Source organism: Dasypus novemcinctus, chromosome 18 (assembly GCF_030445035.2).
Source record: "Dasypus novemcinctus isolate mDasNov1 chromosome 18, mDasNov1.1.hap2, whole genome shotgun sequence".
Lineage (NCBI taxonomy): Eukaryota > Metazoa > Chordata > Mammalia > Cingulata > Dasypodidae > Dasypus > Dasypus novemcinctus.
This window is the reverse complement of record NC_080690.1, coordinates 28,593,099-28,617,937: the sequence shown is the minus strand read 5'-3', so window position 1 is coordinate 28,617,937 and position 24,839 is coordinate 28,593,099. Positions and strand designations below refer to the sequence as shown.

General features: G+C 40.4%; 1 protein-coding gene across 1 annotated transcript in view; it reads right to left on the bottom strand.

Annotated features, from left to right (window-relative positions):
* The window catches only part of CDH8 (cadherin 8), a 422,481-nt gene extending 398,097 nt beyond the window's left edge, over nucleotides 1-24,384 (bottom strand). Inside the window, exons 1-2 of the mRNA XM_058279904.2 lie at nucleotides 22,944-24,384; nucleotides 7,949-8,399 (exon numbers count right to left, since the gene is read on the bottom strand). Coding sequence (XP_058135887.1) covers nucleotides 7,949-8,200 — 252 coding nt within the window. The 5' untranslated portion in view covers nucleotides 8,201-8,399; nucleotides 22,944-24,384. The remainder of the gene's footprint in view (nucleotides 1-7,948; nucleotides 8,400-22,943) is intronic.
* Between the last annotated feature and the right edge of the window lie 455 nt (nucleotides 24,385-24,839).

Sequence of the window (24,839 nt, the reverse complement as noted above, 5' to 3'; positions counted from 1 at the left end):
TTTCCATACTGACAAATTTGCTGCCATTTATTCATAAAGTAGGATTATATAAACTAGCTATTTCACCCATAAACATGACTGGTATCATTTTGCTTCAAATCGGAAAAATATTTGCTTCAACGATACCACCCTCAAAGGGCTGACAAAATATACAAGACTCTTCTTTCAATCATTCTGGCTGAATTTATTATCCAGGGCATCTAGAGATTAGTCGAGATTATGCACAATTTCTCATCTAGTTCCTTAGTAAGGAGTGAGGCAAATAGGGTAAAAGTCTAGAGGTGCAGAAATAAAGGATTAGGAGGCAGTTTAGGATTTAACTCAAGCACAAAATTCAGCTAACAGCCTGCCCGTGTTTGTGATAGTTTGTGTGTGTGTGTGTGTGTGTGTGTAAGGTCTCCCCTGATTTACACAACTATTATTACTCCATTTATTTATATCGCCATCAAAAGATTTCCAGCAGCCCTGAGATGACTGTTGTTTCTAAATCAGAAAAACGGGCAGAAGCTCGCAACTCTGCTTGGGCAGGTTGAGGTACACGATGTTGACTTGCATTCCTTCCAACTTATTGGTGCACAAGGCTCCATCTGAGTAGGCAGAAGCTTCACAGAACTGACAGAGAATTGCTCTCACCAGGCTGAAGATACAGTTTGGCTGTGGCTGGGGAGCCCAGTGCTTTTAACATGCAAATGGCCAGCAAAAATAATGGCATGTCAAGTGTAATTTTCTCACTGGCCGCTGACACTATAAACTCTAATGCAGTGTAATTATGTGGCATCCCGTGTCCTTCATACTAAGCACCACCCAAACAATTTCCAAGTTACAGGGAAGAGGGAAGGTTAGAAGGTCAAATTTAAAGAGAGAAAATGAGTCAGTGCCTTGGAGGAAGAGAATTATAAATAGATGTGGCATCACTAGCAAGAGAATTATATCCAAATAAGGAACTGCTCAGAAGCCCAGGTAGGAGGGAAAAGAGAAGAAAGCAAGAAGAAGAGTTTATATAAGAAAGAGGATTTAGGGTAGAAGAACTAATACCAGCTGGAGAGCAAAGAGTTTTTTACTGAAACAAAGCAGTATGAGGAGCTGAGAATCTCATACCACAGAAAAATGTAACAACTTGGGTTGAGAATCAACAGATGTTGATTCTATATATATATAAAAGCCAGCACACACCCACTGAACCACATCAGCTCCCCTGAATTGCTTTTTTCATTTGTTTGCTTGTTGTTTGGTTTTTGTTTGTTTGCTTGTTTTTAGGAAGCACCAGAAACCAAACCCGGGACCTCACATGTGGGAAGCAGACACTCAACCACTTGAGCCATTTTCGCTCCCTCCATATATATTTTTAAATTTTGCTTTCTCTTTCCTTTCCACAGGGAAATTTAATTAAATATATAACTCTGGAATCCATCACACATTTACTAGTGAGGAAGCTGACGTACAGAGTGGCTTTCTCTCCAGCTACTTTGTAGCACAGCTAAAATAAAAATAAGTCAGGTCTCCAAAAGATCCTTTCGTAGTTTTCTGCCTTTACTCAAAACACTCCGATTCCAGCTCTCTGACTTCTAGGTAGGCTGATCTCTCTTAACTCATTCAAATAGGCTGTCACGATATTTCCTTACTGGGAAGGCACTCCCTTTTTTATTATTGCACCCTTGTTCATCTGGTTAATGCATTTTAGCTCACATCTCCCCTAGGGAAGCGTCCTCTGTATGTGCTCCAATAGAACTGGATTCCTTAGACTACTTATCTCAGTTTCAATGTGACATTTATGTATAGCAGGGGTTCTTAATCTTTTTTGTTCCATGGACCTCTTTGCCAGTCAGGTGGAAAACATGGGCATCTTACTAAGTCCACACTATTCTGTATAGTATTTAATGAATATATCACACCCACACCAACATGTCCCCACAAAAATAATATTTTTTTGAATTTCAATTCATGCTCACAGATCTTTTGTTAAGAACCCCTGGTATATGCGATTATGTTTTTAATTTCTGCTTCCCCCTAGCAGACATGCTATAAATTACATGACCGAGGGCATGTGTCTGTGTTTGGTCAGGGCTGAGATTCCATTGGCAAAGAATATTCTTAGTATAATGTAGGTGCTCAACAAATATTTGTGGAATGATTCAATCAGTCACCTTATTGATTTAGAGAGAAGTGGCCTCATGATGACAAGAAGATATTCACCTTTAACAAGGACAATATTGTCTTAGTTGCAAGATTTGTGAAAACCACCATGGATTTTCACTTTCTTTTCTAAGACCAGAACAAACAAGCATATTTGGGCTGAGCCATTTTGTTTTCTGCCAAAATTGCCAGATGGAGTCAATACTGGAGTTCCTTTTTTGATGTATAAACCTTGGTATTTATAGGTATACGAGCAGGACCCATTCCACCTTGTTCTACCAAAACTGGAGATAGGAGTAGGGTCTGTTTGCTGCAAATAGAATCATGTACCTTAATATATGCAGGTTCCTTATTTTAATCTTAATCCTAATCTTATGTGAATCCATAGCAAATAGAACCTCTTGAAGATGTTGTTGTTGATTAAGTGTGGCTCTACTAATTGTGGATACGCCTTAGTCTGGATTACTAGAGCCTTATAAAGAGCAAGAGCCCATAAGTCAGCAAAAAAAAAAAAAAAAATTGGAAGAGCAGAAGAAAGGAGAGGACATCACATGTGATGGAGAAACCAAGGAATCCCAAGACTTGTCAGCAGCCAGCACCAGAACACAACGGTTTTTAAGGGGAAAACAAACCTTGTCTATATCTTGATGATGGGCATCCAGCTTCTGAAACCACGAGCCAATAAATGCTTATTGTTTAAACCTACCCATTGTGTGGTATGTGTAATAGCAGCTCAGGCAAACAAATACATTGATTTATGGTTTTTCAGAAATCCAGAAAGCTGATTTCTGATCTAGTTTGTGCCATAAGTTTGAAGATGGGTGGGAAGATAATAGAATTATACCCAATCATACCCAATCCCCATGCTGCTTCAGGGTGGGAGTGGAGAGACAGTCTCCACTGATGTAAAACAAAGAGAGTTCTTTAACCAAGTTAACTTTTACACTATAACTACCTTGAAGACTTTTAAAGTCAGTACACAGAAATAACATTTGATGACCAAGCTAGTCTATAACAAAGTATCATGGAAGAGAGAAAACAAAGGCTATGGATTATTCTCTTTATTGAAAAATGCTATTTGTGTTAAATCTGGATGACTTTATATTAATTTTATAAATCTCTCCTTTATTTAAATGAGTTATTAATTTTTTTTTTTCATTGCAAAATCTTTACTGAGTTCTTCCTATATACAGGTAGTATCTTATTTCTTTGTGGAGCTTGCATTCTTGGGGGAAAAAACAAGAATAAAGTATAAGGTATGTGATGGTTAATTTCATGTGTCAACTTGGCTAGGTTATGGTACTCACTTGCTTGGTCAGGCAAGCACCGGCTTGATTGTTAATGAGAAGGCATTTCATAGATGGACTTATAACATTAGTCATTTGATTACATTTACAGCTAACGGCATCTAGAGCTGATTGCATCTACAGACAACAAGGGAGATAGCCCTACAGGTTGTGTTAGCCAATACCTGCCATAAATCTCTCTTTTTTTTTTAAGACTTATTTTTTTATTAATTTCTTTCCCCTCCCCTGCCCCCATTGTCTGCTCTCTTTGTCCATTCGCTGTGTGTTCTGTGTCCACTTGCATTCTTGTCAGCAGCACCGGGAATCTGTGTCTCTTCTTGTTGCATCATCTTGCTTCATCAGCTCTCTCTGTGTGTGGCACCACTCCTGGGCAGGCTGCACTTTTTTCATGTGGGGTGGCTCTCCTTGCAGGGTGCACTCCTTGAGCATGGGGCTCCCCTACATGGGGGACACCCCTGCGTGGCATGGGACCCATTGCACACATCAGCATTGTGTGTGGCCAGCTCACCACATGGGTCAGGAGACCCTGGGTTTGAACCCCAGACCTCCCATATGGTAGGCAGATGCTCTATCAGTTGAGCCAAATCCACTTCCCAATAAATCTCTTAATATTTATATATTGATATATAGAGACTAGAGAGCGATAAGGAGAGAGAGAGAGAGAGAGAGACAGAGACAGAGACAGATATATCTTCTATTGGTTCGGTTTCTTTGAAAAACCCTGGCTAATGGAGGATATGTAAGGTAATGATTATCAGAAAGAAGAAAAATAAACCATAGACAAAGGATATGAAATATTAGAGGAGGTCCAGTTATCTGAGACATGATGGACATGGAAGGTCACTCTAAGAATAAAACTTTTAACCTCATTCTACTTCAATAGGATTTATAAAGATTTGGGTATCTTCTGATGAAGGAAACTCTCAGTTTCCTGGATTTTGCATAAGCTCTTGTGTATAGCCAGAGCACTTTGCTTCCCTCTCCAACCTACCCACATCACCCTTCAAGACAAATCTAAAACATTACTGCCACCCTAACCAACCCCGAAAGATCTCAGAGTCTTGTGTTCACCTAGTGATATATAATTGTCCACTACTTCAACTATTTATATACACACAATTTAAAATACAAATATTACTATATGCCAGACACTGTACACTGATAATACATCATTCTATTTACTCTTATATATTCTTGTTTTCCTTATTTAGCTAACCATTAGAGAGGTTTCACAAGTTCCCCAGGGTTACCCAGCCAGAAAAGGGCAAAGCCAAGAATCAAACCCCTGGAAAGTTCTTTTCTCTGAATACAACTGTCTACTGCTAAAGTAAAAACAAAGGATGGATAACGTAAAGATATATGTGAAGCTCTGAAAAGCCAATAACTTAAAACTCTCTCTGACCTTGAGCTTGAACTTAGCCTGCCAAGCCAGAGGCCCCTACTAAGGTGACTCGCAGGAGGGCCTTTTAAAGAGCAAGTGTGCTCCTAAGTAACTAATGCTTCTCAGCTGGTTCCTGGGGAGAAGCTCAGCAGTGAAGTGGTTTAAAGAGTCAGATGTGGAAGAGTGTGCACAGAGATAAAACACTGTAAAGCATCCAGTGGGCACCCCGATAAAGACCATCCTGCATTCAGCCTGGTTCATAATCTGAAGCAGTCATCCGAAGTGGAATTTTGGCTTCACTACAATCCAAGGTCCTCAAAGTCCAGGCTGTAATAATTTAGGAGTGATATTCTTTATTGGAAAATAGGTAGGATTGGAAATATTTTCAGGAAAGTTCTTTTAAAAATAAGTTTAATTCTGATTTAACCATCATTTGGAAATGGCCACAGTAGGGAGCAGGGAAAGGGCTGATCCATAAAAAGCAGTTGCCAAGACTCAGGAGCGTTTGGCCATTCCAAACTGCTAAGGTTCACTAATGACATTTCTGTCATTTGGAGAAACAAGAATATCCTGGGTATTACTAAGATGCTGAATGTCTGGTCATTTGCTTCTATCTCTGTTACTTCATTTAAGAAGTGTTGGTGAAATTAGTCATCAGATTCTGTGAGTCCAAAGCAAATCCCAATGTGGTTACTTTTTCTATTCAGATAAAAAGGGCAAGTTGTCTTGGGCACTTCATCACATATTTTTTTATATGCATTATATATGACACCATCAGTGATCTATGCCATAAGAGAAACAGGGAGAACCTATCCATCCATTGTGTAGATATGGATTTCCAGAATTTCCCAGAATAAAAAAAAGAAGAAAAAATGACTTGCCTTAAGGCTGCATCAAAGTAGTCCTGAATATCCAGAAAGAGGAATTTAAGGAACTTGCATTCTATACTCAGTAGCTATTAAGTTCAAATGGTAGTTTGAAACTCACAGGCAGCTAGTTACTGGTATATAAAAGAGTATGGCAGGTAAAATTATGACCTTGGGAATCCACAAGAGGATTCAAACCTAGGTAGTTCACCTCTTAGCTCCATGATTCTTAGTTTTGTTACTTAATCCATCTCAGCCTCAGTTTCTTCATCTACAAAAAGAGGATAATGTTGATAAGTCCAAATCTAAAACCAGGGGCGTTAGATGTGTTTAGGAATCAGAAGTTTTCACAGTTTAGAAACATTTTAAGGTGTATAAACTGCATAGAAAGTAACACCCTCAGCAGGGTCTGGGGCAGCACCCTGTAATCAAACACATTAACATTTCTGCAGTGAAATATATGAACAGTTACAGTAAATGGGATGCATTATGACTATAAATAGCCTCCCGTCAGTTCAAGTTAGGTTTTTCTCCTACCTGAGTTGGTATAAAGCATATCAAAAAACCTTTCAGAGGTTTTTGTATTTTGGACTATCCATAAGGGGGTATTTTATACATATACACATACCTGTACATGTACACATATACGTACACATATACATAATATAGAAAGAGAGAGAGAGGAAGGAGATTGTCCTTAGGAGGGTCAAATAAGATTGTTTCCAGAAGAGCTTTTATAAGAGTGCTTCTCCCATGATCGACACTCAGTATTTGCCAGGATGTGAGTTCCATGAGGGCAGAGATTATTGCTTCGTTTACGGATATGCCCCCACATTGGAATGGCTAAATAAATGTTCCTGGAATGAAAGATTATGTTTTCCTTTTGTGTATCATAGTTCTCTATTTAACAACAAATGCAAACTTCTAGATTTATATGGTACAACCTTACCCAACCCCTCTTCACCTCATTGTCTCACAGCACCAGACACAAGTGTCTGTTCATGTACAATACTACTCAAGTATGAGTCTTATAATAATCTAACACTACATATGTAATAACACTTGTTATGTTACTGTTGACATAAGTTCCTTTGACAGCCCTACAAATTTCACAGCCAGTTTTATGATCCCAGAGAGCTCTTCTTTTTTCTTGAAAACACAAGAGGCTCCCTGTAAAACCTCCTCATTCAGGAAAACCTGGGTGGAGTTTAGGAAATAAAATATAGTCCTTGGAGAGACTCAATGTGTTTTGCAACACAATGGGGAAGAAATAAAAATGCACAGAAATTCCTAGTGAAATGCAAAGAGTTAAGTCTTGAAGACCAATATTTAATTTTCCTTCTTTTGTTCTTATACACCACTACATTTTGGAAATGAACAACATTAGCATGATTCAGTCCTATATCTGATTTATCAGGAGAGTCAGCCATTGGCAAGCACACAATTGGAATTCTACCTAGGATGACGGTGTGTGTCAAAATCAGCAGAAGCTTAATAACAATTCTGAGAAATAAACATGTTACAGTCTTCAATAACCCACAGTGTGATTTTGGAAAGCAGGCAGTAATGTCTACACTGGAACATTTGTCTAATCTAACAACAACAATAGCAAAATGTAATCCAGTCTATCACACACAGACACACTACGCCCCACCTCCCCCGCTAAACTAAAATGTTTATTCTATCTGACAATGAATGAAACTGTTTTTTACTACAGAGTTTCTTTTCCAAGCATGTCCTTTTCTCCCTTCTGGGGTAATGATTAAAATATAAAACAAGCAAACAAACAACCAAAAAAGGGAATAACACATCTACCTGCAACTGGGGAAGATGACCTCAAAATAAAAGGAAAAAACATCTTAAGAATTGAGGCAGTGGGAATTCAAACTGAGCAAAACATATACCCCTTCCAAGTATTCTAAACTAGAGAAAAGCTTTGGCATGCAGATTTCTTTTGTGAAATGACAAAGAAAAGCTTATTTGTTTATGCATTGCACAAGTGTTATTGCATCTATAATGTGGTGATGGAAGGAGCTGAAAGGGAAAGCTTTTCCTGAAAGATGAAGCTTCTCTTCCTTTAAAACTGTTACTGTGGGATTATTCATATTCCTAAAGAAAGTGATAGGTGAACTAACCAACCATGTGGCATAAAAGACTTACAGATACGTGTTAAGTGTGACAACAACTGTCGGAATTCTGACATTAAAGATCTAAAGACCATGAACGTATCCAAAAATTGGAATCTTAAAAATGAAACTTACCCGGCCAACAAGAATCGGTTCAGGTCCAGAAAACTCTTCCAGGACAAACATTTGATTCCAAACCCAGCCTCTTTTGGAGCGATTCAAAATCCGCTGTTCTTCACTCAGCCTGCTTAGTTCCAAAGGGGATCCACTCATTACAACTTGAGACTGATTCATCGGAGCCATGTAAATGCAAGGGGGGAGAGTAATCCATAATATTATTAATGGAGTCCAGAGATCCCAGAGCATTTCCGCTAGCCGTTCTGGCATGGTCCCACCAGTTAAGCAAATCACCACGAAATTGAGACAATTATTTTTTTTGCCTCCGGTCTGCAGCCATCCAATTCATCATGCAGTGTGGAGCATTTACTTACAGCTCTGCCACGTGTTTATAGCATGGGAAACAGACATAATCTAAGCAGTTTTTCTAAGACCACGATCCATTGACTTTCCTTTTCATTGAATTTCCCTGCAAAAACAAGAAAAAAAGAAAGATAAAGGTCCACTGAAACAGGTTTTAAACAAAATCACTGCTTTTCAAATGAACCTAAGTGAATAATCTTAGGCACTTCCCAAACTCTTAAGTTAAAGTGGATCTGAGAAATTGGAAAGAGGAGGCTAATTGTTCCATTTGTCAAGCTTTTAGATTTTGGTATTCATGACTAAACAAGTATCAACATAACTTAGCAAAAACTGCCACAAATAACAGAAATCCTCTTTTCTTTCTTTACTTCCTCCCTCTTCTCTTCCTTCCTCCTTTTCTTCCTTCCTCCCTTATTTTCCCCTTCCTGCCCTGCCTTTTGTCCTTCCCTCTCTCACTCTCTTTTGCATTGTTTGTTTGCTATCCTGCATTTTGAATGTAAATCCATCTACAAAATATACTGTGGTGTATATTAATGCAGCTTTCTCTTAAACTTTTTTTAATTGAAGTTTATCATTTATACACAAACATACAATAAGTGTATATAAATATTGTGAACTTTCAAAACAAGCATGCATATCATCATACAAGGCTTCCATACATTTTCCCACCACTAAAACCTTGCATTGTTGTGAAACAATTGTTACAAACTAAAAAAGAGCATATACAAAATATTAATACTAGCTATAGCCAATATCTTATAAGAATGTTCTTCTTTTATAAAATTTTAGAATATGGTGATACTTGGGAAAATTACAACTAATGTAATTTATGAGTGATAGTTAACAGTAATATTGTAATATTTTTGCAGCAATGGCAAAGGAGATATTATATCAATTCTAAGGAACAATATTAGAAGAATATAAGGGGGCATGGAATTCTTCATTTTGGAGTAATAAAACCATAATGACTGAGGTAATGACTATGAGGACTATAAGAGCCATGGAGTATACACTAAATGGACTATACAAATCATGAGACTGTATAACAATGAATCCTGTGGTAGAAGATGGACTGTGTTTAACAGAACAAATATGAGAACATGTTCCCATGAACTATAACAAGTATACAGCACTAATACAGGGTGTTAGTAACCATGTGGGTTGGGGGGGAAATACACCAAATGCAGCTTTAAAAATTATAAACATTTTAAAGTTGGGTTCTAGCATGCTGAAGTATGGAAAGAAACTATCCTTTAAAGAACAAACAAAAAAAAATTACAAAGGAAAATGGAGAGGGGAGATTCTCCAATTTTTATAGTCTTAGCTGCCACAGCCCATCGGAAAGGATCATCCAGTTCAGGGTGTAAAATGCAATTCTCTGCCTGGATGCTAATAGTGAGTGAATAAAATTAGAATGCTCCCAGAGAGAAATTCTGTAATGTCCAGCATGTAAGCTATAATCAGGACAGTGTCAGGGCTCCCATTCTAAATGTACAGTTGAACAGGAGATTTAAATTATGAAAAGCTCCTTTGGGAATGAAATATGGTAAAAACACAATTTTCAATCGAGGAGATTCAGAAAGGGATGGCCCAAAAAATTCCCCACTACCTTAGGTGTCAAATACATTTTTTGCTTACCTTCAGCATGGCAAAACGTGTTTCTTTCCTCTCAAAAAAAAATATTTTTAAAGAAATAATGTTCACTGTAGGTCCCAGAGAAAAGCCTTGCTGAATTAGATTAAATGGGAAAATAATTCCTCAGGACACTGCGGGGAACAGTTTGCCTCTGGGAATTTATAATGGGGTAGGGAACCTTTCACCCTCTAGGCCCCTGTTTCCATTCTAGCTCATAAGGGGCAAGCAAGAAAGTCATTAACATTGGATGAAGGGTGCATAGCCTTAGTGAATCCAGCTGAAAAGGTGCGATCCAGATCCTGCCACAAATACTGGGGATATCCCATTTAGCAAGATGGCCAGTAGAATCATCTGGCTTGTCACTCTGCCTGGGCTTGGAGCTCAATCATCAGGAATCCATACCTCAAAAGTTGTCCTGCCCTGATGAGACCACAGGGGAGCCTCTGAGGGCAGCAGTCCTTCAGACAACTAAACGGAAGAACAGCTATCAATAGGGAGCCAAGCCAGAGAAAAGGGAGTTCGGAAAATGCTGTCTCCTCTCCCTGGAGTTGCAGCATGCTCTGGGAAATCAATTCTTCCCTTAAAACAGACTTCTGTTGAGACGTTCCCTCATCACAGTGTGAGAGCAGAGCTTTCTGGCTTCAAAATTAAAACAAAACAAAATTCAAAAGCTCCCAGTAGGAAATCCCAAAATATCCGTGTCTTTCTGAATTGCCAATCTGCTTATTTATTTAAACAGCATTTGTAGCTCACCGAATACATGACACTCTCTCTCTTAGACCTGAGTCCAAGACAGGGGTATTGGGAGTGGCAGTGCTGAAGTAATGTCCTGGTATTCTGGAAGGTGTGTTTGTTTTAGAGGCAGATTAGCCTGTGTTTGAATCCCAGCTCATGCTGCTTGCTATTTCTGTGATAATGCACAAGATCCTCAAGTTCTCTGAGCTTCAGTTTTCTCTTCTGCAACATGGAGATAATATTTCCTGCTATATGGGCAGCAGGATGGTTCAAAAACAAGACATATGTAAAGCAGCTGGCAAATGGGAAACACTCAATAACCTGAGGTTAGGGTTGTTATCCTGAGCCTGATTATGAAGGTGGTGATGACACGGTCCCTGCCCTCAAGAAGGTCACAGACTAGTACCAAAAAAAAAGATAAACACAAGCAAATGAACAAAGAATGAAGCTGCATGAGCTCTGCAGTGAGAGTGTGGGCAAGGTACCAGGGTGGCACAAAGCAGCTCAAAAAACGTTCCCCAATGTGCCAAATGCAAAGATGGGGACAATGCTCTTGAGAGAAGAGCTGGGACATATCACACAGATGGTGAGACTCATTCTAGCTATGGAGCCTCAGCCTAAACATAGAAAAAGGACTTATTCTTTCCAAGCTTGCTTCTGCTCCATTATAGGCCTTACCTGAACCCTCAAAAACCATGTATGACAGACTGTCTCTACTGCCTGAGTTCAAAAGAGGCAGACCATGGAGATGGTTATGAGAGGGAACTTTAGTGTCAGCCCATCTGGGGTTTAATTCCAGTTCGTCCACTCACCAGGTGCATAACTGGAAACCAATTAAACATCAGCAGTAGAGGCAGCATCATCATATCAATTTAGCAGGTTTATTTTGAGGAGTAAAGGAGATATCCTGGTAAAGAATTTAGGAAGGGCTGGAATGTTCAGTCCTTATAAATTATTCCAAATATGTGCAAGTATACCCTGGCATCTGCTTTCTTTTTAATTATTCTGGGACAAGGAATTTTAATCCCAATTTAAGTTTATAACAGACATTTGCTTGATGGAAACCACCAAATGGCACTCAGGATGGAACATGATAAGTAACCTATCTAAATTTGCTAGAATTAAGTAAAACGTGATAACAGACCCTGAAATTATTTTACATAACTACCAAGCTTCATAAGTTAGAATGAATGGATTAATAAATAAAGGAATATAAGTACAGTCAAAAAAGTTATCCATCAATAAAATATCTTACAGTGAGATAAAGCTTACTAAGGCTTGTACTATTCTAGTCTACACTGAGATACACATTAAATGACTTGCCCAAGGAACACCTCCAGGAAAGCGCAGAGCCATTATTTGAACCTAGGTTACTCCAGAACTTTCATTCTTAAAACTACCCCTCCTTTTGTATATGAATATTTGTCATCCAGGCTTTGAGGATAGAAAGGCAAACAGGCCAAAACTCCTATCTTTGGGGAGCAAAAAATTGGTAAATGCAAAGAAATACACAAATACAACATCTAGTGAAATGTAGCCTGAGAAGGGTCCCAGGACTACAGAGTGAATGGTGCATCAAGGACCTTGGCAAAATTAAAGAAATCTTCCTGGAGGAGGTGCTATGGAAATGTTGAGAAGGAATTCGCCAACTGGGGAGGGGCAGATGTGAATGGACATTTCAATCAATGGACAGGAGCAAGCCCACCAATTAGCATGAGATCTCTGAATTAATCAGCATCTATAGTAGTTTTCAAATTATTACTCACTAGATCAGTCAACCCAAGGTCACCCCATCTTCTCCCTACCCACCAAATTCACACTAATCATGGTCTCTACAGTATACATGCTAAATAGAGTTTCCTTTTCTCTGACTAATCTTTGTGTAGAAAAGAACATGTTTGATTGTTCCAAAGCTTTGGATAGGGTGTGGAAGGCAGGTAAACACTTTCCAGTCCAGCTGCTCATTTTTTCAGAGAAAGGGGGTAATGACTTGTCTGATATCCTGCGATCAATGGCATAGCTCCAGGATAAATGAGCCAAATTGTAGAAACCCTTCATCCACATGGGTCATTCCTACTGCTCCCCCAGTACAGCACTTCTAGCACCTGACACACTGGTATACCACCTTCTCACTTTTTGCCATATCCTTGCAGCCCAATATTATTACCTTTTATTCTCTTGAAACAGGCTTGGGTTTTTAAATATTTACTTAAAAATAGAAAGACAATCTTATTTGCCATAAATATACAGTAACTGTGACATTACAATACAAATAGATAACACTTAGAAAGTTCCTGGAAATGCATGAAGGACTGCATGTCTACTAAGGACTATATGGACATATGTGTGTGTATATATGTGTGTATATACATATTTACACACACACAAATACATAAAAATCTAATTTTCAAAAAACCCTTTTAATGTACTGTTACTTTTTAACAGCATCCCCATTTTAGAGAAAAGCAAACTGAAGCACAGAGAGTTTAGTATTTTTAAAAAATGGTTTGCATTCACTTAACTAGACACTATCAAAACCTGAACGCATCTCCCTGTTAAAATGGAAGACTTGCACCTGTGAGAAGTAGTGGTGTGCTGCTAAAAATTTACAAATGGCTCTCTGAAAGAAATAAAGAACTCCAGATTTGTGGTGTTTTCTGATCTCCATGGTATAAATTGTCCCACTGCGTGACCTATTTTAAACTGCCAACATGACCATCAATAGACTCGGACAGTCCCTGAAGAATTTAACTATCAGCTCTGGTAGGCTGGTAAGAGCTGGCTCCAGCACATCCCTAGTGGAGTGCTTCTCAGATTTTAATATGCATGCAAATCATCTATAATAGAATTCCTGTTAAAAAGGAGGTTCTGATCCAGTCAATCTAGAGTGGGACCTGACATTCTGCATTTCTAACTCACTCTCCCAGGGCAATTTGCAACTTATTTGTGGACTGCACTTGGCGGAGCAAGGGGTTCCAGAGAATAGGATCAGCTTCCAACTCATACCTCCTTGAGGTGGCATGGGGATTTCAGTCGTACATTGGGAGAGTCACTTTTTCGTCAGAAATAATTTAATACGATGCCCATGCACTACTCATTATTATGCACATTTGAGTACACACATTTATCAGACTTTGGGAAACCCTGTACTGGGTGTCTGAATACATGGGGTTTCATGTTTGTTATAATGTGTTCCTCTCCACCCTGTGTCTACCAGTGTCAGTGGGAAAGTTGCCTGGCTAATTGTTCTGCTCTCATGCACATGCATGCTATCAATGGGTAGTGAGACCTGCCTTTCAAGATGATCCAGTCACTTGGAAAGAAAATGGGATTCTAACATGACACTTGAAACCCTACTCTTTATAAGCTTGCAACTCTACCGCAACCAAAGCTACCATTGTCCTCTTTGATTACCAAAGAATAGCTTTATAGGGATAGTTGAGTTGCAATAGAATGCTATGTCACTGTTATCAAAATAAATAAATATTGTGACTAGTAGCTGCATGCACAAACTGCTTACTTCTACGCAAAGAAGAAATTGAGTAAGGTTGTAAAGCTTGGGTAAAAAAATCAATTTATTTTTAGATTTTCCAACCACAGTGTGTCTGTCTGACCAAGCAATCCACTTTATTACAATGCTGCTGCATTGATTTACACCCAGATAGTGAGATGAAGAGATTTTACAGTCTCTCTGGAATTCTTACATATGAGAAAGTCTTTAGAATTCTCCTGTAAGAAAATATCTTCTCCAGGGTAAGATTCCTTTAATCTTACTTTTCAGTCATACTTACACATTAGAGATAGTTTTAATGCCAGCTTGATTGTTACTCTGCTGACCCCAATATTTTGTTAAGGTGAACTCGGTCAATGCTCAGATATGTTAAGTCATTATGCAAAAACATATCACACCATTGATTTTGTAAACAGTGTGGACTGAAGTTTCAAATGATGAGCCATACACTGATGGGTGAAGTCTAAAATAAAAACGGCCTTTTACAGACATTTCAAGATTCAATCCAGCAGATTATTGTGGTTGACAGGAAATTATGCTTTTATTATCCACTGGGTTTAGTGGCCATAATATTTCATAGAAGCAAAAATGACATACAGGACCAGAGAGTTTCCATTAAAAAATGTTTCTGACCTTGAATTTAGAGCCATTAGCAAGCTACTTCAAAACAGGTAAATGCACATTGAATTCAAAGTGGTATTTCAGGAGCATAAGGGATGCAATTCAGTGTGTGGCCCAGTGCAATTCACACCAAACCCTGGGTAACTGGAGCAAAATAGGAAGGAATCGTTTTTTTTTATTTTAGAGCAGAATGTTATTTGTGTATGTCCAAATATAAATGATACAAAAAAGCCGCCTCTCCAAAATCCTTCAGAATCTTGACCCAATTCCCTTGGAGAAATAGCATTCTGCAATTATTTATGTACACACATACATACACACAACACCGCACATGCACACAACACAGCACACACACACACACAGAGAAGTATTTATTTGTTTATTCCTCCCCTCAGCTACAACCTTTCTGGTCATCTAACATCCTTCAGCATCAGATCATTTACTTATCCAGATGTCAGTCTGTCCAAAAGTACATCATGTGTTTCTTTTGCACCCAGGATAATACTTGTCAGATCCATTTTTTACTCTATTATTGACATGTTACTGCTTTTCTTTTCCCCGGAAACTTTTATTTTCTTCAAGTGCTACAGTTACTGATTAGCTTGGGCAAAAGAAAAATTAAAGCTTTTCCTCTTGTCCCAAGATGGAATCAGAAGTCTGTTCTTCATATAGGAAATTTCTATCTACATAGAAATTTGAGAACGGACTGATAAAGCTTGCAATAAAGATGAGAAGATCAAAACAAAGTCCTTCCTTTCTCTAGGGTTAAAGACCCAGAATTTTATTTATACAGCTTTCTTGGGATCATATAGCTAAGATGTTGAGGGTGAATCTATCCTGCTGGGCTTTCTTGCAGCAGAAACATAATTAAACCCTCCCAAAACAGATGACTAGAAGTCCCACACCTCTCTCACCAATTACAGGCATGTAGCAGGAAGTCGTTTCTTGAGTCTAATCTAGATCCCTCTTCCTCTATTGAAAAGTTATATCTGTTTCTCTCTTTAAACATGCGCTTATACTTAGTAGCCAAAGACCAGCTAAGCGAAACAAATTGTACAGGACTTCTAAATAAAAACAACCCATCAGAGACAATCTTACTCTTTTTAATCTTTCAGTACAGCTGAATTGTGGGGATATGCGTAGGCTAGCAGATAAAAACTTTGACTTTGGAGTCAGACAGAAGTAATGTGAATCATTCAGAAGATGAGTGACCTGGGCAAATTTCTTATCTCAATTTGGGCAGATGAGGAAACTGATAATCAGTTTAATACCTGTACCTTGAAAGCCTGCAGTAAATAGAAACAAGATAAGGTAGGTAAAACTCTGCCAATTTAGCAACATCAGTTACTATTTATTGAGTGTTTGACGTGCTTAATGAAAAATATAAAGTGAGTTTTTAAATAATTATTTCAATTTCTTGCTGTGCACAGCAATGGAAAGATTCCAACATTCTAGATAGGTAATAAGCAAAATAAGCTTTCCAACTTTTAACAACAACAAAGAAAAATGGCCACCAAAAAAGTGGTTTTAAATGAAACAGCATTATATAAATAGCTTTCTCTAAGCACAGATAACATACAATTAAATTAATGATTTCAAATACTTTTATTAGGCCTCTGAAGGACTATATTTTTTATTCTGCAGAGCCTACCATGTCTCTCCTTTCCACAGAGAAGATGGTGTTGTTCACTATAATTTTCTCCTAAAAGGGCAAAGCACAAGCACTACATGTCCAGACCATGGATATTCACTTTCAATCAAATCATAACAACTCATTGAAAACCATGGCCTGGTACTTGTCTTCCACAAGAGAAGTTCCATGGTGTTTCCTAAATTATCTACCTGCAAGTGAGAGTGACCCAAGTAGTCTCTACCAGTTCACAGACACCAAGGCCAGTGCACATCTAATTAGAGATTAGGTTCAGGTACTGCCTTCTTCCAAAAACTTTCAACACACTTTTCATGTTTATTTCAAGAAATTTTAGCACTACTGATGATAGATAGAAATCAGTTTTCCTTTCTTTCTTAAGAAATATGGGAATGGTTAAATCTGTTTTATCATAAAACCAGAGCTACAAACTCAGTTATACTGAAATTGAAATGCAGCCAAGTCTCCCAGTCAAGATTCTTCCAATTAGATTAGACTGTGTAGCAACCACCCTTAAAAGTGTACCTTACTGTCATTCGTTCATATTTCAAAGACTTTATAGCTTAAAAACCACCCACTGACACTGGCAGCATGAGCTACAGACACAGATGATGGATAAGTAGACGTCAGATAGATAGTGAGTGATCATTTGACAAAAATAATATTGACATACCACACAGAATGGATAGTTCATGAGCATTAAGAGGATTGGTTACACAGATTCTAAAACAAGCATATGATCTTTAGCTACTGTGTAATTATTTTAGTGGAACCCCCCCCCCCCAAAATCAAACTAGATATGAATTTTTCTCATATTTCTGAGCATCCCTATTTTGAAGAGGAGAATACTTGGACACATGAAAGTTAAATTCTATTTGTCAAGTTCAAACAGCAATAGACTAATAAAGAGTACAGTATGCCTTTGTAATTTTTATATGAAATTTTGGAGATAAGAAAGAAAAGCTTTCTTTTATGATATGTATATCATTCTCCCAATCTACTTATTTCATGTTATTTGTGTCACATCAGAAATCAAATAATCATATTTAATGCATTAATCTATCCAGAGTGAAATGATGCATGGAAAATACTGTTCTATTATAACTGCTAATAGAACATGATTATACTAAAACAACATTTTTGTTTAATGAGATACGTAGAAAGGATTAAGGAGATTCCATTTAATATTTCTTTGCTCTGTATTAAACACAAAATGCATTCACAGAAATATCTATCATTTCATTTCCCCCTCTGTGTGAATACAAAAGGCAACTATTCTGCTCATTAAAATCAATATAGAGGACTATAAAATTTACACTGAAGAGACCTAGATGCCAGTTGACATGAGGTTAACGTGAACTGTTACAATCAAACGCAAAATGAAGGGAAAGAGAAAGATTGAGGGGAGGGAGTGAAGGTGAGATAGGAAATAACTTTATCTTCAGTTACTTTTTTATACATTCCAAGCAAGGAGAAGGTACAGACACTATTGGGGGAAAACATGTGACAATTTCATAATTAGAGAATTTATACCAATAAAGTATAACTTTGCATACATATAGTTTAATAGTATCCTTTGATGCAAGTCTAATCTTTGAGGTATTCTCATTTCTTCAAAGCTGAAATGTGCCATTTTTATATTCCCATATCATTTAAAAATGATTTTGAGGAAGAAAAATGTGCTTTGTGTAATACAAGAAAAATTGATTTTAATAAATGAGTAAAGCTCTGTCTAAAATTAAACTTAGAATGGCAAGAAGTTTCTGTAGAGAAACTGAAGTAGACAGTAACAATATTGGACTTTAGGTATGAATTGTATCTCTCCCTTTACTGACAATAAGCTAATATTATGGAAAGGGCATAGTTTTTGATAAGTTGTTAATGCAAGGAGCACTAACTATGTGCTTCGACCTTGACCAATGATCTTTCCAGCATTTGTCAGTGGCGGTAGGGAAGGAAAGTATTCAGAGGCTCTTAATGCAATTGTTATTCTTTTGTGATGTTTTTCAAAGAGATACAGAAAATTCCATCTATATGTTTCTACTCACTAATAGAACTTGTAAAAACGAGAAGTCAAAAGGCAAGAAGGTAGATAATGTTTATGATAGGAAATAGCACATGACATTTAAAACTCGGGAAATAAAAGCGTGGGATGTGATAGAAAAAGAAAACAGTTTTGGCCCCTGTGCTTTGCCATGAAGTGGCAATGGAGATTTAGTTAGCGGCAACATATGGAAGAAGCAGCTAAATGGCATCCCTTGAACTTATTTCTTTTCTGACCTTTTGAAGTTGCCAGGTTCAACTAATATTCTCCTTGTGGCTACATCTGAAGCGGGTTCCAGAGGCAGGAACCAACAGTGCAGCAGAAATAGATTGCTCATCACAACTTTCTCTGGGAATGAAATGAGAGAGGACTAATAACCGTTTGGTTAATTAAACCCTGCTAATCAGATGATGGCTTTGGGCCATGAAAATATTGTTCCATTTCATAAATATACATTTATGAGATGCTGGGAAAAATTTTCCAGCACCACACACAGATAACATTAAAAAAAAAAAAGATTTCTCGATATGCAAATACAAAAATCCAGGAGAGCAAATCAAATCATCTGAGCCAGGTGAAATGGTAAAGGTAATAGGATAAAAATCCTTGACTTGAACCAAAAAATAAGTTAGTTATCTGGGCACATTTTCAAGAAGTAAGCCTTGTGTGCATTTGTGTGTGTGTGTGTGTAAAACATATAATATAATGCAGCAAGAATCAGCCTTGATTTAACCCCCAGCCCATAAGAGGTGGAATATGATACAATGAAGTCAGGAGCTTTCAATTGTGAGTTCCAGCAAAGCTAGAAATACAGAAAAAAACACTGCATTTTTCCTCCTGGAATTATTAACTTTATAAGAAATATAAACTGACTAAAATCAGTTTCAGTAGCAGCACTGAACCTGGTATTTTCCAAAATAATTCTTAGGTCTTTAAAGTGCACCTCTAATCAAAGCGCTACTGTGCTTATGCTTGTTCTTTGGTTTGTCGAGCACCAAACTTTGCTGATAGACCACAGAAATGTGGTTGGAAATGTAAGTTGATTGTACTTTACCCAATAAAAGCTTTTGATTTTGCATGGAAAAACTTGTCAAAGTGGAATGTTGATAAAGCCATGACGTGTGCCACCTTGAGTAGAAAAGCAACAATTATTTTTTTCTTTAAAGCACTGTTATTAACGTTGATAAGGTTTAGGTTTTCTGAACAGTTAATGAACTGTGAAGTCTAACTTTTCCATCAATAAAAAAAAAATGAAAGAAACCTGGAAAGAAAAACCCTGAGGTACAAGTTTTTGAATAGAATTATTATATCCTCCTTTGGAACTCCCTTGCTTGCTCCAACAATCTGATGCTCCCTGCTAACAAGCAGCATCAGACCTTAAAATCTGTATGTAGTTTACAAGGAAATGTTGAGTGTATTTATATAACAAACAGCCTTACAAACGACTTCTCAAATGGCCCATCCTATCCTGCTGAACATGTATGTTTGTTCGTTTTTTGCTTTTTGCTTTTCTTTTAAACATTAAGCATGCATCACTGCTTAAAGTGTGTTCAGTGTTAAATCATTGAAGAGGTTGCTTTAGTTGAATACTGTCTTGACGACAGTTCTACATAATAGCCCAATAAAGTTATTTTCCAGGTTAAGGACTTTCTTTCAGAGTTAATATGTGTACAGCAGGCAAATGGAGCTACTATTCTGGTAAGGGCTGCTATAATATAGTCTATACTTCAGCTAAATTCAAACACCTTCAAGAGTTCAAAAAATGCATCCTAAACACTAGAAAGCAGTCATGTAATTTAGAGACTTTTTGGTGCAGAGATTGACCCACCTGGAGTTGTGAGGGATTTGAGAGATTATTAATTGTAAAGCAGAATCACTGATTTTTAATAGTAATAACAATTAGAAATATAAGATACAGCTTGCAGTAGGAGGGATATGGGAGATTAAAGAGTTTGAATGGTAGCATTACCGCAGATTTCAAAAAACATTCGCCAAAGCCTCTAGAATATTTGGCCCATTCATGATGGTTAGGAGATGCCTTGACACTCACTTGGGTGGTGTAGGAAATAGGAAGGAGGAGGATGAGCTGCCCTTGACAGTCCTATTGAAGCAGTATGGAGAATGCCTGAGAAGTCCCTCTCACAGTTTTCAGAGGGGAGTTTCCTCAAATCTAAGCCCTCTTCAGAGCTAAAACAACAACAACAACAAACAGAGATGATTTAAAATCCTGCAACTGTTCCAGCATAAAAATGACTATGGAATGGGGGATCTTTATGTCTGCTAAAACAGAACTACAGTATTAGTATTATTATTACTTAATAAGGATAGCCCAAGCATTTCTTTCAGTCACCCAGCTCAGAGAAGTAGAAAAACATGTCCAGGCATGATAATGATTATAGAGCACTCCCTTTGAGGGGAAAAAAAAAGGTAACCCTTAAAGAAAGAACATCCTTCAAAGGTATCAGGGCTCTAGTAGAAGAATCTCTCTCTGTAGAAGAATATCTCTCTCTCTCTCTCTCTCTCTCTCTCTCTCTCTCTCTCTCTCTCTCTCTCCCACACACACACACATTCTCTCTCTTCAGATGAAATCACTGCAATGCTGGACACAGCTGATGAAAGGCAATAGTCACGCAGAAATTTCAGTGGTGGTTAGTGTGAACGACAGGGCTCATTTTGCATTCAGTGAGGTACAGCAGCAAGGTTGAATGGATGGAAAATCCCACTCTCAAATCTTACATAAATATCTATTTCCCACATATAGTTTTCCAGTTGAAAAGCTCCTGTAATGAAGCCAGAGGTGACAGTCCAGCGAGGGTTTTTAACCATTGAGATGGCTGTCAGGAGTATTGTAAAGCGGGCAGGCACTTCAAAACGGTCCCAACCAGTCCCAATCCTTCCTATCTGCTTCGCGATGGTGACCGATGAGAGGGCATTGCTTTCGCATACCTTCTCCAGGGTCCCCTGCTTCCCATTGTCAGCCCCAAATACTGCGATGCTCGGTGAAAGAAAGCTGCTGGCGGATCTGATTAGCAGCTCCGCGTACTAAGGGATGGCCTGATCGTGCCGCTTGAGAGAGGAAACTCTTGTGGAATCTTCAGGAAAGGGTGGTAAAGTTGAAAGGACCTTTTCTCCCTCTCGCTTGCTGGGTTTTAAGCTCTAGCCTTTAATTGGAGCTGAAGTGAGCAGCTGCCAGCCTGACTTGACATTACGCACTAATGTTGTGTGTTTGCAACAATAAACAATTAATGTTCTTTGATTTCTCACATTTAGCAACCCAAGCAAACAGCTGCCATCTCCGCTCGGGGAAGCAAACGGCCAGTCCTTGACACGCCGCAGGCTTGGAGCCTACCGGGAAGGGTCAGCGATAATGAAACTTTGAGCTTTCTGCCAGATTGCGTGACGGAGGGCTTTGGTCTTGGGGAGAGAAAACGCGGAGGAAACTGTGGATACCTGTTGGCATCAGTGTTGGCGGCGGTAGGTTCTCACTGTCTCCCAGCCTTGGCTGGAGCCAGAGAGAGAGGGAGTGGGTCCCCTTACGAACCTGTTACGCGCCGGCAGAACCGAGGCCAGAGCCCTCTTTTCCTGAGGATCTGCGAGGGGCGCGGCCGGTCCCCAACAGGTTCGGGGAAGAGCGGCGGCGAGGCGGGAGAAAGCGTAGTTCCCCGCTCTGCGGGCGCTAGAAGAGGCGTACGGAGTCCCCGGCTCAGGGGGCCTCTGCGCGCAGTCTCGCGGCTCAGAGAAAATACTGCCTAAGGGGCCTGCCTGGTGCGAGGCAGAGTCCTGGGCCAGCGCACAGCCGCGGGGCGGCTCAGAGCCGCGCAAGTTTGCAGTGGGCCCCGCGCCTCTCTTGCTGGGGCAGCCACTTGTGGGAAGGCCTGGCGCTGGGGGCTCGCACTGGTGAGTCGTGGCCCGCAGCCCCACTGCGGGGGTCGCCCTCCCTCATTTCCGGGAAGGGGGGGCGGGGGGAACGTGCAGAACCTCCCGGGCCCCTTTGCCACCTTCCTCTCCGTCTCGCATCTTCCTCCCAGCCAGGGGAGCGTGCTTTCCATTCACCGCACGGATCCCGCAGTGAAGGCGCGCGGCTGCAGAGGCGCCTGCCTGCGTCCAGAGGCGGCGAAATCGCCAGGCGATCGCGAAGAGGGTGACCGGCGGGAAAACTGGATGGGCACAGCTTGGAGCTTGCTACTCCCCAGTATCCTCTGTCAGAGCAGTTTAAAAAACCCATCAGCAAAGCCCTGAGGCGTCCCCATCAGCTATGTAGATCTGGAAAGGAGGCGCAGCTTAGCCGCGCGCGGGGACTGGGAACCCGCATCCACCATCTGGGGGAAAGGAGGCGCGAAATGTGTCCGTAGGACAGGGGAATGCCTGAAAGAAACGGTCCCTTCTCGTCCCCCTTCCTCCTCCCGGCGGGGAGAAAAACGGGCGCGGGGAGGGAGGGGGGAGCGGGTACACTTACTCTCGTGGGGCTCCGCGCTGGAGAATTTCAAGCCTGCCGCTTCACAAATGTCCGGAGGGGCTCGGGGTCGGCTTCCGAGGGCGGCGAGCGCCAGCTGGTCCCCGCGCGCTGAGCAGGCGCCTCCGGATTCCGTTCATGCCTCTCGGAGCTGCGGGGCTGGGTGCGGAGACACGGTGCGGGCACGCTGGGCTGTGGTTGTCTGCAGCCCAAAGTGCAGCCGGTTCGTTGATGTTACCGTCTGTGCACAAGCCACCGGCAGCGGACGAGCTTCGACGAGGCAGGGAGATTCCAAATAAATCCACTAATTCTGGGCTGAGCGCTCCGGCGTGCGAGCCCGCCTGCCTGCCAAATGTAACTGTGAAGTGATGTGGAAAAGTGAGCCGGGTGCCTCCCCTGATGGATCTCATTGGGCAGAGCGCAGAGGCAGGTCTACCACTTGGAAATTCATGAAATCGGTCCCCTACCCCGCCCCTCCTTGTCTTCCCCCTTCGCTCTCCCGCGCTTGCAGGTTCGCTCTCTTTCCCCTACCAAGTGGGCGCAGAACTTTTCGCTTCCCGCTCCCGAGCACGCCCCGCGCGTCTCCGCCGCCAGAGCCACCCGCCGAAGATGCGCCCTTCTGTGCTGTGTGTGCAGCACGTTGCGGGTCGAGCTCCGGGATAAGAGGGCTGGCAGAGCGCAAGAAGATACGGAGGAGGTATCCGCGAGCTTTCTCTCCAGGGGTCTCACCTGAGCCCTGGGGCTAGCGTTATCTTGAAAAGCATCTCAGTGGCCCACAGCTGCTTTCAATGGGAGGAAGAAGATGCGACAAGCAAAGGGGTGTACGCGGGCAATTCACTTCCTCTTTATTGCGAGGGCCTCTTACGTAAAGAGAAGGGCGTTTGTAGGAGCGCTCCTTTCTGCTCAGAGACTCCGGTTTAGAGGCTGAGGGTCGCGGTCCTGTCAGTGGAACCCATTCCTTGTATTCCTGGGCTTCTACTCCTTTTCGGAGATGGGATGAGGGAAAGCAGAAGGGCAACCACGAAAGGTGCACAGTAAATGTTGCCAAGTGAAGAGCAGAACTTGCTTGGAAAATAGGGGAGGAATTGCTAGGTCTTGTTAATGAGTCCGGGACTCCGGATCTCAAAGTCAGGGTCCTTACAGCTCCCCTGCCCCCTCCAAATATGCCCTGTCTGTGGTCCAGCCAAGCCCTCTGATGGCCTCCACTCAGAGACTGTGACCTGTGAAAGGTGGGGTACAACCGGCGAAGGAAGGAAAGATCATGAATCAGGAGGTCCAGATTCGTTTTCTCATCACTGCGGTTAACACATGGAAGTAGTCAGCCACTTTGATAATCTTGTGATTTAAAATCACTACCATATAGAATGAATCAACCCCTAACTTGTTTTCTTAACTCTCTTCCTCAAGAGACCCTGACTGAGTCCGTTCCATGTAAGCAAGAAGTGAGACCTGAGGGTAGGTCCTACTAGCTGGGAACAGAAGCTGAAACAGAAGGGGGAGAGGGTGTAGAGGACCAGACACACGTAGAGCGTAGAGCTCATGCTGTCTGGCTCGAATTAACGAGACAGAGTGAACAGAATGAGAAAATAGGCACAATATGCTTATAATATTTATGCAAATTTGACATTTTTTTGATGCTGCATCTAACATCCCTTTGTGAAATGTTGAAAAGAATATTGACTATAGGTCTCATCTCTTTTTCACTTTCTAGCTGTTGCGAGCAGCAAACAGTGCATTATTTCAGAGGACAGGTGAAGAGAATCAGGAGATTTTTTTTTTCCCCAGGCAGTCACTAAGTAACTGTTCTCTTCTCAGACTGTGTTGTCTGCTTACAGGGTATTCAAGAATTGACTAATTCTATCTTGGAAACAGGAACAGTAGTCAAACCACAATCAAATT